The sequence below is a fragment of the Maylandia zebra genome, linkage group LG3 (assembly GCF_041146795.1).
Source record: "Maylandia zebra isolate NMK-2024a linkage group LG3, Mzebra_GT3a, whole genome shotgun sequence".
Lineage (NCBI taxonomy): Eukaryota > Metazoa > Chordata > Actinopteri > Cichliformes > Cichlidae > Maylandia > Maylandia zebra.
The window spans coordinates 37,256,006-37,271,607 of record NC_135169.1 but is presented as its reverse complement, the minus strand read 5'-3'; the positions used below and the strand labels follow the sequence as shown (position 1 = coordinate 37,271,607).

At 43.6% G+C, this 15,602-nt stretch overlaps 1 protein-coding gene across 3 annotated transcripts; it reads right to left on the bottom strand.

The window, feature by feature from the left end:
- Positions 1–325: 325 nt before the first annotated feature.
- agfg2 (ArfGAP with FG repeats 2) lies at positions 326–14,747 on the bottom strand. 3 transcript variants are annotated; one of them, XM_076881799.1, is made up of 15 exons: positions 14,369–14,503; positions 13,992–14,062; positions 13,411–13,504; positions 11,192–11,307; positions 10,196–10,340; positions 9,701–9,821; positions 9,505–9,609; positions 9,053–9,085; positions 7,692–7,952; positions 5,958–6,030; positions 5,772–5,815; positions 5,460–5,558; positions 3,421–3,540; positions 1,526–1,596; positions 326–1,396 (listed from the first exon to the last, which is right to left on the bottom strand). In XM_076881799.1, exons 3-15 carry the CDS (start codon positions 13,462–13,464, stop codon positions 1,349–1,351), a joined length of 1,290 nt encoding a protein of 429 aa, XP_076737914.1. In that variant the 5' UTR covers positions 13,465–13,504; positions 13,992–14,062; positions 14,369–14,503; the 3' UTR covers positions 326–1,348. The 3 variants fall into 3 exon arrangements, with proteins under 3 accessions (XP_076737914.1, XP_014264662.1, XP_014264663.1); XM_014409176.4 differs by lacking the exon at positions 13,992–14,062 and having other exon boundaries at positions 14,369–14,747; XM_014409177.4 differs by lacking the exons at positions 9,053–9,085; positions 13,992–14,062 and having other exon boundaries at positions 14,369–14,747.
- Between the last annotated feature and the right edge of the window lie 855 nt (positions 14,748–15,602).

Genomic DNA, 15,602 nt, shown 5'->3' with positions numbered 1-15,602 from the left:
CCCCCCCCCCCAAAAAAAGGGAATGTAGCAGAGCTTACTTAGTGGGCATGATGTAGATTTGGATTCACACTGGATTTAATATTCCAATAAATATTGCAAAGGGGTCCCATTGTAGTCATTCTAGCGGCTCTAAAGGGCTTCTATATTTGTGCTGCACGCTTATGCAGTATGTATGTAGTTATGCAACATGCATCCAAAAGTAACCTTGCGCATGAGGTCAGAGAAGAAAACTGGATGCCTCACGCCCCCTGCTGTTTGAAATGCTCCACACAGCCGCATGTGCGTGTCAGAACCACGCTTGTCACAAAAATACCACCACACACTGTTTTAAGAAGCAACAAACTGGTTTTATGAACATGAATACTTGTAGTTACAAATACGCTCTTACATGAATCTCTTCTTTTATTTTTGGCAAAATAAGAGAATTAAACTTCATGTCAACCAAAGGGGAAAAAAAGCAGAATAAAGGTTTTGGTCCGGTACATGAAGCGATGAAGATCTTTATACACATTTAAGTTACTCTGACGTTGCTTTTACATTCAGTAGCTCCTTTTTAGCCCTCTAAGCGCATGCAGCCTGAGAGTGGAAAACGTAGCTCATCCTTTGCAAGGAAACCTGACAACAACAAAAACAAAACAAAAAAGAAAAGAAAGAAAAAACAGCAACAATGACGAATGCAAACACGCACCCGCGCTCACACCCCACAGAGACAAGCCCGTCTTATCTTCGGACACCGATTCACATGCATCAGGAGGCTGTTAAGGCTGTTAAAACCATCTGTGGATGCTCGTGATGCAGGGTCAGAGTCTCAGCTGGCTTCTCCGAGACTCAAAAGTTTTAAAGCCGGAGACAGCGCTGACGTACTTACTCACGGGCCGAGGGAATTTTTTTTATATCTCTCATTCCTTTTTTTTTTTACACTTCTAAGCAGGAGATGAAAGCAAATAGCAGCAGCAACACATGTGTGTGTGTAATATAGGTGAGTGCATCTCAGCAAAAAAGAAAAGTCGTAGAGGCGTCGTGACTCCCACAGAGCCCTGAGGTGGCGTCTACTGGCACACAAACACCTTTTGACGTACGTCACGTGGCACAAACACAGCAGGCTGACACTCTTGCACATACAGACAGGGATTTTGTGAACTGCATTCGCGCATTTTTGTTTGTTTTTCTGTTTTTCCTCTCCAAAAACACGTAAACAAAGACAGATAGGGGAGGGAGGGCGGCGTGGATGCGCGACCCTCCCCTGAGGGGGGTGGGTGGGGGGTGAAAATACTCCAGAGGCATTGAAATGGCAGCAGCTCCTCCTTCAGTTCCCAGAGAGAGAGGGAAGGGGTGGGGAAACGGGGGGTCAGATGAAAGGATTTTTTGACGTCCCCCGACTGGGGTAAACATTCCCCTGCAAAGACAAGAGAGGCAGGGTGAGAACAGCAGCCCGGCTTACTTAGTATGCCATCGCAATTCACTGAAAACTGGCGAGAACTACCAATTAGCGCCCCCAGAGTGCACTTCGTGGAGGGATACTCACCGTGAAAGGGTTCACCGACATGGGCCGAGGGACTTTGGACTGAAAGTCAGACGTGGGGAAGGAGGCAAAACCTGCAAAACACACACACACACAGATATACATGATACAGGAAAATGGTGTGGCATGAAACCAGAAACCTGCAGCTCTAAACTGGGTGGGTCATTTTGGTATTCCTGGACTGCTGCTAGTGGACGCCACAGCGCGTCTCAGGAAAGACGAGCAGTCCCCGCTGCAGTGGGAGCTTTCCATTTGGGCCTCGTTTTAATAACCAACATATGGATCAAAGTATGGTTCCCCCCCCCCCAATTTTCACTTGAAGCCTTATATAGCACCAAATCACAACAACAATGCTTTATATTGTAAGGTCCTATATATAATAAGGACAGGTGTCAAACATCAAGCTGTAATTCGTAGATTTTGGCGTGGCCGCATCTGTGATCTGCACTGGTGTAAAGAGAAGCTTGTGCATGCATTTACTATGTTTTCAGCAGGTATGGTGATGTGTGAATGCACACACAGGCAGAGATATGGAAACAGAGTCATGTCTCTTCTAAACTCAATCTAAAAGTCCAGTTAAGTTTCATTTTTATGTGCTGTACGGTAAAGGTAGACACCACCATCCAAAATCTACAAAACTGTGAGATCGTCATGTGACGCAGGCCCACAGACACATGTGGAAGAACGACAACACGGCTCGCTTTTACATCAGGACATGGTTCGTTGAATCTCTCGCGCTATCAGGAGATATCATGATCAAGCTGCTGTGAGTTGGCTGCGTGATACAACTGTGATCAGAAGGCATTATAACCTTCTTTTCTTTTTGAGGGCTGGTTGCACGTGAGGAGGAGATGTCTTAAAATAAATCACATCAATAATTGTAAATGTCTGGGTCTCTTTTCTCAGTGTGGCCCTTAACTTGATGCTCGCGCTTCAGGAGGTAATAAAGTAATATGGTTTGTATTCACATAAAAACCAACTACCACAGCACCTTATCTTCTTCTACCTCCCATCTCTGTCGTCCCTTGTTAAGCCCACCACCTGCTCATCCTCATCCATGTCATCTCCCAGTACACCCAGCGTCTCTTCGTTTCCTACCCAGCACGACTCTGAGCATCTGTAGCTCAGTTAACTGGGCAGACGAAGTGCTTAAATGGGCAGGGTGGCACCAGGAAGACCACCAAGGGTAAACCGAATATTAGAAGTCATAGATCAGGTGAAGGAGGAACTACAGGACGTCTCTGTGTGGTCTCTGCACTGTGGTCGACCTCACAACTATTACAGCTACTTAGAGTCTGACTTTATAAAGAGGAAAGAGATTGTTTGGCATTTTGACATGACTTTTGATTGAGATAAGATAAGATAAGATTAAAAGTGTGATTTAAAATTTTTTTAATTATCAATCTCTGATGACTCAATGTGATTTGATGAGTATAAAAAAAAAACTTTTTAAAACTTTTTACATTTTTTGGGGCCCAGGGGGACTAGTATGCAGTGCAGTAATGAAGTTAGGTCTTCCTAATTTGGAAAAAACATTTTATTTTCTACAACTTTAATGTCTCACCTTTTCATTTACACAACTGATGCATAAAAATAAGATATTTTGTTAAATGTCCTTTTAAATTATTAGAAGATATTAGTTTTTAGCAATATAAAACAGATAAGTAGCGAATCCTTAATAGAGCAACAAAATCCAACAAATACATGTTTTTGTTTTGTTTTTACTAAATAATGACCAGACTTTTCATTTTTGGTCTATTTTGAGTTATTAAAAGAAGATTATGTAAATAAAAATATTAATAATAATTAAAAACTTGACTTATAATCCAAGAAAACAAACAAACAAACAAAAAAAAAAACATCAAACAGGAGGACAAATAAGAGGCAACGAATCTCACCATTTGCTTCCTGATTGGTGGCTGACTCATGAGGAAATGCATTCTGGGTAGCAGCCGCTGGGAAAGCACCGGACGGAGGAAAAACGGAGGTGGGCGAGGTGACAAACGCACTGGAGTCACCTGGAGAAGCGAAACACCCACACATGCGGCGAAATTAGACACAGATCATTAATCCATGCAGAACACATCTGTCAGCTGCTCTCAGCTGACAGTAAAAGACTGTTTCCCCGTGTCTGTACCTTACACAGAGAGCCTACAGGAAACATAAAGCAGTAATGAGCCCTGCGACCAGTCAAGAGTATAACTGCATACATGAATACATGATACTGTTGAATAATTGAGGTGGAGCCGATGGAAAGCCCAGAGCTGCGAGGGTCTAAAGCTGAAAGGAAACAAACGCCAGGTTGTTTATTTGCATCATGAAACATCACAGCATCGCTGAGCATTCGTTTATCCACGTTGTGGTTAATGCACCAGAGAAGCTTAACTGAGATTTCAGCTCCACGCTGAGCCTTTCCTCTTACATATCTGCCTTTGGTGGGTGAAGTCAGTGACCCGAGTAAAAAGTAACGTTGCTAGCATGAAGCCTCAGTGGCTGTGAAAGCAGGTAGCTGTGTGCGAGCTTGTGTAATCAACCGTTTAGTGTGTACACAACATACACTTCAGTGTAGCAGCTCTACGCGTCGTTTTCACTGCCCTACAGGAAAAGAAATAAAGGCCCAGCTCACGCAGCTGATCTGGAGACTAAATGTTACCCGTTAATGGGCCAAGCAGAGGGAAAACACAGGAGCGTTTTTAACTTTTAAATAAGCACAAAAGGTACATTCAGACTCTGTAAGCAGGAACTAAATGCTTGAAATATGTAACCTATACACAGAGCAGAGGGATCAGTGTTTTATAACGGGCTGTGATTTCCTGTTTTTAAGTTTAGGCATTCACATGTCATTTAAGTCATGTAGAGTCAAGCTAAAAGACAAAAGTTTGAACACAAGTGTAGGTGCGCTGCCTCCTGACAAATCCATAGGACAGCCTGAGAGAGGAAATAAATATATCAGGAAAAATGTGATCGAGGAGAATATCTACAGTTCAAGATGAACACGTCTGCATGCCTAATTTGGCACGGTTGTTGACAGCAGACTGGTTGGCCTGAGTATTTCAGAAACTGCTGATCTACTGCGATCTTCACACACAACCATCTGTAGGGTTTACAGAGAATAGTCTGAAAAAGAGGAAATATCCAGTGAGCAGCCGTTCTCAGACTGCTACGAGCTAATAGGAAGGCAACAATAAGTCAAATTACCCAGTCGTTAAAAGGGAGGTATGCAGAAGAGCATCCACTCCAAACTTGAAGCAGATGAGCTACAGCTGCAGAAGACAACACCGCATGTCACTGCTATCGCAACAGAAGACACAATTCCCGTGGGCTCATTAAAATTAGATAACAGAAGATGAGAAAAAATGTTGCCTGGTCTGATGAGTATTGATAACCGCTGCAGATGGCAGAGATGGAGTCAGAATTTGGTATAAATAACATGAAAGCATGAATCAAGCATGCCTTGTATCAATGGCTCAGGCTGCTGGTGGTGTAATGGTGTGCGGGATGTTTTCTTGGCACACTTTTAGTGTTTTAGTACCAACTGAGCATCATTTAAATACCACAGCCAGCCTGATTGTTGTTGCTGACCATGTCCATCCCTTTATGACCACAGTGTACACATCTTCATATAACACATCATGTCACAAAGCTCAAACATTGGTTTCTTAAACATAGCGATGAGTTCACCGCACTCCAATGGCCTCCACATTCAACAGGTGGAACAAGAGATTCACATCATGGATGTGCTGTGCGATGTCATCGAAGAACAAAGAACTAAAGCGGCTCTGAAGGTAAAAAGGGTTTCAACCCTACATATATTTTTTCATGTGGTAATTATTTCTTTGCCTCCACCACAGCGGTGGTTATCTAACCAGCTCAAGCTGCTCTAACATCTTAAAAAGTTGCAGCAGGAAGTTTCAGAAAGAGTGAGCATGGGGCTTACCTCCTGAGGCGTTACTGAAGGGGTTACTGGGGGAGAGGGCGACGGGCTGCTGGGAAGCGGAGCTGGAGCTGGAGCTGGAGCTGAATGGGTTGGGGAAATCTGAGACACACGGGTTGGGGGGAGAGAGACAGGGAGATAATTCAGTGTTCTGCCCGGGGGTTAACGGGTTACATTCCTGCCTATTCAAGGCAACACTGCTCTGATTTTCACAGTCTAATCTGGAGTGCTGGACTGTTTTTGAAGAGGAGGGAACTGAATGTAAATAGTGCAGGTTAACAGCAGCAATCGATGCAGTTCGCACTCGGCACCTACTTGCAAAACTTTGGGAGCTGGAGACGGTATCGACACCAGGGGAGCTGGGGAGAAGTAGAAGAAAAGAGGGGGGGGGAAGGAGGATCGATCAGAATTTGACCTTTAAACAGCTCCACAAGAAGAAAAGTTAAAAATCTGCCATGTTTAACAAAAGCTGATTTGACAAGGCTGCATTTTTTCCTCTACCTGGCAGGAGTTGAGCTGGATGAGAGCCTGCTGCCGAAGATGGCGCTGTACTGCGGTGGGCCGCCAGGTGGAGCTGCAAACAAGCATTTCCACAGGCATCACAACACAACCAAACACAACGTCAGGCCCAACATGAGCCCCGGTTTACGAGCTCGAGCAGTGCTATGATCTTGATATGTGAGCAAAAACCTTTAAAACAGTCCAAACTGCTGATCCCGTGCATGCAAGTCATCACAGAACAAAAGAATTACAAACGCCCTGAATAAAATATCATCTTCATGTTCAGCTTGATATGAATCAAAAGTGAGCCGAGGCAGAAAATCAATAACCTCCCTACTCTGCCAAGCAGGGGAGGCAGCGATGACGCTGGAAAGCAGCAGAGCTTAGCAGGCCTCTCACACGAATGCTGTGCATTAAAGCAGCCGGCTTAGTTATAACGCAAACACAGCTGATTCCAAAACCTATCAACAAGGTCCTTTGAATCACGCTGTGCACGATCTGGAGCAAACACAATGAGCATAATTCAGCTGCTAAAAGCCTTGGCATTTGGAGTAAGGATGTTATGCAACCAAGCTGAGCTGACCGCGACAATCTGCACACGCGAAGCCCTCAAATCAAACTATCTGTTACACAGTGCTGGAAGATGTGCTCGGGTCTTTATTGAAGCCAGAGTGCTACTGAAACAATGGGGAAAAAGTAATCAGGTCAAGCTGAAGCAAGGTTTAATTATTCTCTGTTCAGGCAGGGAGTTTAGTCCCTCCTCCTGATTAGTCAGAGAGGTTGTGAGAGGATTAATGAGACTGGAAAAAAAGAAAGTTCTTCAGTTTATAAAATTGGATTCGTTTTCTTGAGTAAATTTTTTTTTTAATCTGTGTTTGACAGGACAGTGAAGATTTTTGAGTGGGGGGCCTGGAGGACCAGCACTTTTTGGTAAAACTCAATCCACAATCAAGTGGAGAGACCGAGTCGAAAATACGAAGCCGATGGTGCAGTTCCTCTAATGGCCACTCGAGGCTCCAAACCCGATTCAATCCATTAAAATCCCCAACTTTGGTACAGAAACCTTTTCAGTTTCTACGGCCAATCCCCCCCCACCCCACCCCACACACACACACACACTATTACACATGGTGGGAATTTTTGTTTCATCATACCCTGCCCACAAACAAATTAAGGTTACTCGTCATCAAGGGGTGAGGCCACTTTGAGTAAAACCTGGACGTAGGCTAGCCAACTACCTGTCTGCCAGTCTTTAGCTAATTATAGTCACAGTAACTCTCAAACATCTTTGTGGTTTTGGTCCCTTTAGAGCATTTATGATGCAAATACACCTTCCTGTGTAGTCAACTGCACTCACATCCCTTACAGGAAGTGTGTGCAACAGTTTCGGTGAGTCATATTCTAATATTTATTACTTGGTGTCACTTAAGACTAATTTGCACATCCTGTCTCCGTGTGTGAAACGCTTGCTAGTCTCATGTTAGAACTTAACACTCCAGCTTCCTGTCTCTGTATGGTCACCTGTGGTTGCAATAAAACAAGGCAAAGCTAAAGTTAAGATTTAAAAAAGAAAAAAAGAAAAAACAAGAACAGCTATCGTCGTCTTTTATATACAGTCTATGTGCACACCTTACACAAATACAAAAAGCTGTGAAATAAATGCAACTGTGCAAAAGCCTCTGAACTACACTGATACAAAAAGTATTAAAGCTTCGACTGATAAAAACATCGTACCTGTGACCGATGTTGTTTCAGAGAAGACGCTGTCCAGCTGTGACACGGCAGCGTACCTATCCTGGGCACTGCCGCTGCTGACCGGCGGTGTCGTCTGACCTATGCCAACAGGCTGCTGTTGCTGAGGCTGCTGCTGCGGCTGGGACAGAGACTGAGGCAGAGGCTGTGGTTGGGGATGGTTCAGACCTCCAAAGTCCACGCTCAGAGACTTGGGGAAGGCCCTGAAGGGGCCCGTAGCCCCCGAGGCCGACACTGTCCGACCTGAAAGAGAGATCGCAGATTAGTATGTACTAACAGGTAGATGTTTAAAATGTGATTGTTCGAACCTGAAGCATCAAATTCAAATAACATACAATAATTCGCAAGTAACTCTGACATAACACAGCCCATTCACTACATATAGAAGAAAATTATCTCACGCCATGTAAAGATCCTCATGCTATGAGGTGTAGAAATAGCAGCATTAGCTTAGACTGTACTAAATAAAGCACACACACTCATCGTGTTTAGGGATTAAAAAAAAAAAAAAACACCACAGGAAAGCAGCAAGCCAGAAACTTCTTAGATGCAATTGTTAGAAGTTAACAAAGACAGGAAATGACGTTTAACATCAGTGTTTGTAGCAAAATATCAGAGTCTGGATCAGCCAGTTAGCTATGAGCATGGGATCAGAAGTTAAAATCCAACATGGTCTCCATGAAGACACAAACACCAGAGCAGAATGGACCTGATGCAGCTTATCTGCTGGTATCTGCATGTTTTTCCGTCTTTGAGAGCATACCTGAACTCCCTAGCATATTGTTGTGGGTGTTAAATGTGTATGGCGCGATTACAGCTGTGCCCTACATAGTTCTGAAGTGCTTCAACGCCAACGTGGTGCGAAATATCAGCGGCCCTCTGCTGACGGGGGCAGCAGCAGCAGCTCCGGCCTAAAAATAGCCCCACTTTAAACTTGTTCTTTTTCCTCTGAGGGAGGGAACAGTGTGTGTGTGTGTGTGTGTGTGTGTGTGTGTGTGTGTGTGTGTGTGTGTGTGTCCTTGACACTCCTAGGCTTCAGATCTGGGCTTTGAAGTGGGAAACCTGAGTGATGAAGAAAAACATTGACCCCAATTGCAGTATGTGACACTGGCCAGCCACGACTCGCTGGCTAAATGAATACAGAGTGCTGCGTCGCCTCTCCCCTCAGGCCGCTCTGAAACAAACCCCAACTCACATGCATGTGATGCTCGCTAAGCACCGCCGCGCCCCGCAGATTGGCCATCTATTATGAATGATACAGCATTGGAAGAGCTTATTGATTTCAGCATTCACACGAGCGCACACGCACACACTCAAAAGCATCGGCCGGAGATGCATCTTACCTAAAGTGAAGTGGTTTTTGAACGAGCTACTGGCTACGTGGTTGGAGAAGAGAGGGAGAAGACAGAGGAGAAAAGAGGAGGGGAGATAAGGAGAAACAAGTGAGTGCCACTGGCGTCGCATGAATCTGCCACTCGCCGGCTCTGATGAGCGGAGAGCGACATCAGTGAGAATCAGCGAAAATATTCAATGATCTTTACACAGTGAACGATGCACTGCCAAATGTTCTTGCTAGAGGCGTCAGGAATAGAACAGAGAAAGCACAGTGTCTATTTATTAACCAGGAATCTTTCCTAAGATCACATAAGAGGAGGAACTAGCTTCCCAAATACAACAAACACTGTGGCACTTTACTACACAGCTGGTAGGAGACACATTAGTAGTAAACTTGTGAAAGCCTTCATAAGTTTACTACTAACAGTGGCACAAAGCATCCAGTGGGCGGAGGGCACACCTGAAGGCCGTGGAAGGGCGGGGAATGAGGGACCGTGGTTCTGACCTCCCAGTGTTGACGACAAAGAGCCTGGTCGCTGTCTTTCTATCCCACACAGGGTGGGATCTTCGTAGGAAAGAAACAAAAGATGCATTAAAAACAATTTTAAAAGAAGAGATAAGCACATGACGATGCCACAAACAAATCTTCCTCTCACCTTTCAGAGGGGGGTCTCTAAAGCTTTGGGAGCGCGACGGCCGAGCCGTGAACGCGTCTGTCCGCATGTCGGCGGGAGAGATGGCGGGGGCTCGATCCCAAGACGGCAGCTGGGACTGAGACTGGAGGATGAGAGATCGAAGGAGACAGAAGAGAAGCAGATGGAGGGTAGAAAGAGAGACACAAAGCCAGAGGAAGTGAGTCTCTTTCATCCTTTCTCAATAATTCATAAGCAGAGGCTTTGAAGTCGAGGCTACCTGGCCCTCCGACTGTCCGAACCATCAGTCTTTGTCTCTGTGCCGCGGCGAATTCAGGTCATTTCTTCACTTTCTATCCTTTTTTCGATACCCTTTGAAAATCTCCTCTACTTTCCCTTCCTCTTTTTATTTATTTATTTAAAACCACACACGTATACCACCCTCGTCTTCTCACTTTCACTCCCCTCACTTTACCTCCACCCGTTTCACAGACAACTACCACACCTTTAGCCTCTTACCAGTGGTCTCGTGGCTCTGGCATTTGGAGGCATGTTATGGGATAGACCCTGGCTCGCTAAGGGACCATGAGAAGGGGGCATAGCCTGAACCCCTGGACTCCAAGGACCCTCCATATCTCTCCGGTTCTTACTTTTGGAAAAATGCCTGCGAAACACAAATGATGCAGTGTAACTAACCAGTCTCATTAGCAACACAATTAAAGCTTGACATCTGGTCATTCATTTGCTAAACAAGAAGATTGAGAGCATTCTCTAAGCTTGAAAATAAGCAGCTATTAGCCTTCAGCTAATTTTTCTGAGCAAATATCTCTTATTCAAACATGGAAAGCCTAACTTTAACACAACCCTAATTAGCTATTGTTTTCATTTTACTTTGTGTTCCCTTTTAACCTCTCAAAATGACTCTTTTTACAGTTACACTTTTAAATATGTTTATTGCACAAGCAGAACAGCCAAATGCTAGCAGCTCTGTAACACAATAAAAACTGAGCTAAATGCTAACGTCAGCATGCTATCATGCTCAAAATAATCATTCTAATTAATTTTCTTTTTATAGCCATTTGCATTTGTACATATGTACAATACTGAAAGGGTTTTTATTTTTACTCATATTACCCTTTAACAGCAGGAAGTACAGCACTCTGCTAATTAGCAAGTTTGCTACTTTAGTTTGAAATATTAGCATGCTAACATTTGCTGTTTTTAAGCTGCTCTGTTTTAAACAGACTAACATATTTACTCAATAATGGTGCTAATTAAAAAATATTGTAAATAATAAACATTCTTACTGTAAAAGGTTTTATTTTGTTATTTTAAAGGCTTTTAACTATTAACATGCAAACTTGAACATTTGCTGGGCTTTTTTAAACCGAATTTTCTACATAAAAATTGATTTAAAATAAATAAATGAACTGAATAAAAATTAAGATGCTTTTCTCTGCTTCCATCAGTATATATTATAATTTGGTTATATGCAGGCGGAGGCCAAGCTCTCACCATTTTTTCTTCTCATATTTATCTTGAAGGAACTCTTTGAACTTCTGTGAGTCCTTCATGTCGGAGCAGCCGTCATTCTTTGGGTCAAACACGCACAGCCACGTCCTTCTGCCCACCTGAAGACACACATTTCCAAGAAGTCACATTAAAACCACGCTGCTTGGGACTGATCCATCAAAAACAAAAAGAGGGTTAGTGAGTTTCCGATTCCCTGAGTAGAAAATGAGAGCAATCCCTGGTTTTTGTTTGACATTTAATCTCAGAGAGTCTCTCAGATATACACACAGATTTTCTCATCAGTGACTCATCTCCGGTGCAAGAGTGCAGCAAATATTACTGGCAGCGAATCATGATCCGGATCACTCTTCAGAGGATGATGAGAAAGGAAAAGCTGGACGATGCACACCTATGCTTCTCTGCACATTACACTTGACTCACAGACCCCGGCCAACAACAAGCTAATAAAAACTGATAAGCACTTGTGCTGATAGCCTCAAACTCTTTACCACTTACTGGTATATGCTCAGCAGAGAGAGCTGCCTGAACCAGTGGCTCCTGAAGTGGATGCTGTGAGGGGGGGGGGGGGGGCTTATGCAATCCAATCACATTTCAGCACCAAAATGAGGTTTAATTAACTTGGTAATTAAGTTTTCAAACTACAGAAATAAACAATAATTACCATAATAATCTAAGTTGAAGTAATTGTAGCTCAACCAGCTGGACTGATTGGTATTATATTAATATGGAAGTTGGAAAATATATCAAAACTTCATTTTGATGACGTGAGGGTTTTATTTCTTTTTATATCGAATTTCTAGGTTTTTCTGGACCAAGACGAACCGATTTGAAGCCTTCATTTAAACTCTAGAAGATAATGTCAGGCTTTGTTAAATAATAAGTAATAAGAGATATCACTCAGTACTGACAAAAATAGCTAAGCTGCATAAAATGAATCCTAAAATAGCCTGCTGATCTGCACCACTGGTCAATTTTCCAGGTTTCTACAAAGAAAACAGAGCGATATCATTAATACTTCCAGTATTTCAATAAAATGCACTGCTGCTAATGATGCGCTATTCCCAGAATTGTTACACGAGAGTAGAAACATTTAAAAATTTAAAAGGATTTCAAGAGCTGGACAAGGTATTTGTCCAGCTCTTGAATCACAAAGTTAAAATCATAAAGTTATTAAAAAAAAAAAAAAAAAGAATGTTTAGTTCCAACACACTCAGGTCAGATAAAGGGGGAAGTGCTTTTTATATGTTATTATAAAAAGGCTGTACAGGTACGGCCCACTTTTGGATCTAACTGTAGCCCAAACACTCAAATAAGTTCAACACTCTTGGCATAAACAAACACTGAGTAAACGGCAAGTTCACCTCTGTACCATCCTCTGCCTCAGCTCCAACTGTTATCAGTTACAATCCTGCAAACGGCCGCTTTTTAACGTAGCTGCGGGTCCCGACGGACGTGCAGAAAACAGCATTTTCTTATGACGCACCACGGATATGAAGCACTTTCCAGAAACATATAATTTCAAGTATTCTCATATTAATTGTTTAGTTTATTTAAAAAAAAAAAACATCACACAGAACGTTTGGTAAGAGACACGGTTGTTTTTCTTTGCATTTACATAAATATTTGGATGTTTTATTTGGCTGGGTCTCTGTTGTGAGAGGGTTCTGATGTCACCAAACCCTGCTAGTTAAATAAAGGTAAATAAAGGAAGAGATTTTGATAGGGTGCTTTTGTTTGACTTTTGGTTAAAATGGGGTCTGTTCAGAGTTTAAACCCTGGTTTTAAAAAAAACACACACACACAGAAAGGAAATAGATCGTGGTTTTGTGGGACATAAAGTGCCCCATCCTTTTGTTTCTTGGCACAGTATGAGGTTGGCACTAGTATTCTCCCCCCCCCCCTCCTCCTCGTCCAAAAAAAAAAAAAAAAAAAGGCACTGCCACAAAGACTGGTTGGACTGGTAGTCTCAAGGGGCGTTTCACATTCCATATCAGAACCACAAACAGACAGTTTTAACCTTGAATTTGGACCAAAGAAGAGGAAAAAAAAGGAAATGGTAGCTGATGTCCTCGGACGACTCCGCAGTGTCAACAACAGGAAGAAATCACATTCAGCTGCACGTCTTTCTTTTTTTTTTCCTCGAAGTTTTCTAAAGTGAAGCAAACACGATGCATCGGGCCCCCAGCTGGGACTTCACTCACCTCATTGCCATGGTTTTGGAGGAATTCTACTTCCTGTTGGGAGAAAGTTGTCATGGAGATGGACTTGACTCTGTGGGGAGGGTTGAGGCCTCTCCTGGGACACAGAGGAGAGATGGATGAGTCAAATAAAGGAGAGAAATGGGAAGATTTGCAGTCAGCCCTCACCTCTAAAGACAGCACAAAGGGGATGGAGCAGGTGGGAAAGGAAATATATCTGACACGTGACCGTGAATCAAAGGACAGATTTGTTGTGGAGAAGACAACATACACACACACACACACATACACGCACACAATCGTGACAGAGAGAGACACATGTCTTCCAGAAGCTCCTATTTTCTTCATGCTGGGGACATAAAGTGGGACACTGTTGTACATGTGCAAGATTGCGCAATGACGCACACTGAGTGCCGAAACCGTCTTCCTGAAGAGGAGTGCCCGGGACTAGGCTGAACATGCAAAACAAAGTGTGACAGCACACAGGCGCACACACACTCTCTCTCTCACTCACTCACACACGCCCACATTGAAAAGGAGCCTAGAGAAAGAGAGAGAGAAGAGAGAGAGAGGTGGTGTCAAACCTGCACCATGACGAAATGAAACGTAACTCAGAGCTGGAAAATGACCAGCTAGCGGTCTGTCGGTTATCAAGCTGTTGGGAGACACGCACGAGAGAAAGAGAGGGAGAGAGACAGAGAGAGGTAGACACTGCGTAAATTAATGTGTGCACACATCCTCGGCTGTTGCATAGCACCAACAACCCCTGTTAACGTCAGGAGAGGGGAACCAAATGATACACATTTGTCCGTGGCTGGGTGGTGCACGGCGTAATCTAAGGCCTGGTACTTTTACTCTATCAGTATCTGGCTGCCCCTCACACTGATGCTAAATGTGCAGTAAATAAACCCGCCACACACCCCTCCCCACCCCCGGATGGGGCGGCGGGGTTTGCACTCACAGCATTCCGGAGCACGACGTGCAGACGAAGCTGCCCACGGTGATGTCGGTGTAAGTCACCCCGGGCTGGTTGCACTCGAAGCAGTGTTTGTTTACTCCAGACTGGGCCAGCTCCCGGACCTTGCGGGCGCAGATCTCTTGGTTGTCCCGGTGCTTACGGTTCGACATTTTTTTTTAAATTATTCTGGTCGCCGCCTGTCACGCAGGCTTCCCCCCCTCCCCGGTTAACACTCCGCGGTCCTCCTCCCGGATCCCCTCCGTTTACTCCAAGGAGCACCTCACGCCCGCATTATGGAAACGCTTTTATGCGGCTTCACCCCAAACGCAAGGCTGCACGGACTAAAGGCGCGTCAAGCCCTGAGCGACCCACCTGCAGCATAGCGGAAGCAGCTCGGGTTACCTTTCAAAATAAAAGCGATTGACAAGGGACTCTCGAGAGCGACTGTGACATTTTTACTTTTTGGTTGCCTGTTTCTTTAAAAAAAAATCGTTCCAGCATAACCACTTGGTTATCTCATCAACTGTTTTGTAGGTCAAGGTATTTTCCAGTTATTCTGTGGGTCACAGTGAATCAGCTGTATTACTCTTAGTCTGCCATAAAGACGCTGAGAAATAAAAATCATTAAAATGTCATAAGGATCGTGTGATATATTCAAAGTTTCCTTTCAAGCCTGATCTTACTTTTAAAGGTAACACCTGTTTATTGGTTTGGAAAATAGCAGCTGGGTCATTCCTTATGAAATCAGTCAAATATGAAAAAAGTGACTCAGAGCAGATCTTTCATATGCTATAAATGGTTTTACACACATGGTAATGTTTTCCTGAGAACCGGAGGGGAAAGTATGTTTCAGTTTATCTTATTTTGTCCGCTACAGAGAACCTAATGAATAGGCTCGATCTCAGGAGGATATGACCTACTTTCTATGGTTTCTCCAGCGAATCAACAGAAAATAAAACATCCAGCATATCAATCATGGCTTCTGTTAGTGTACAGGGATTAAATTGGTACAGATTTACTATTGAGACTATGATATATCCCATATCATACTAATTCTGTCTCACTTGGAGATGGGTTAAAGTAGATTTGCAGTTTTTAACAGAGCTTAAAAGTGCCAAATGTTGACCCACCCCATGTATGAAGACCTGTAATTAGAGAACATTACAGAAAATCATGTGATGCATCAATATGATCATCTGTATTTACACCTTGGCAATGAACTATCCACATTGGCCTA

Coding starts and splice junctions, on each gene's coding strand:
- agfg2 (XM_014409176.4), bottom strand. CDS start 14,535: ATGTCGAACCGTAAGCACCGGGACAACCAAGAGATCTGCGCCCGCAAG. Junction 5,816..5,957: donor TCCAGCTCAACTCCTGCCAG/GTAGAGGAAAAA, acceptor ACTTCTCCCCAG/CTCCCCTGGTGTCGATACCG. Junction 1,597..3,420: donor CACCAATCAGGAAGCAAATG/GTGAGATTCGTT, acceptor TGTGTTTTGCAG/GTTTTGCCTCCTTCCCCACG.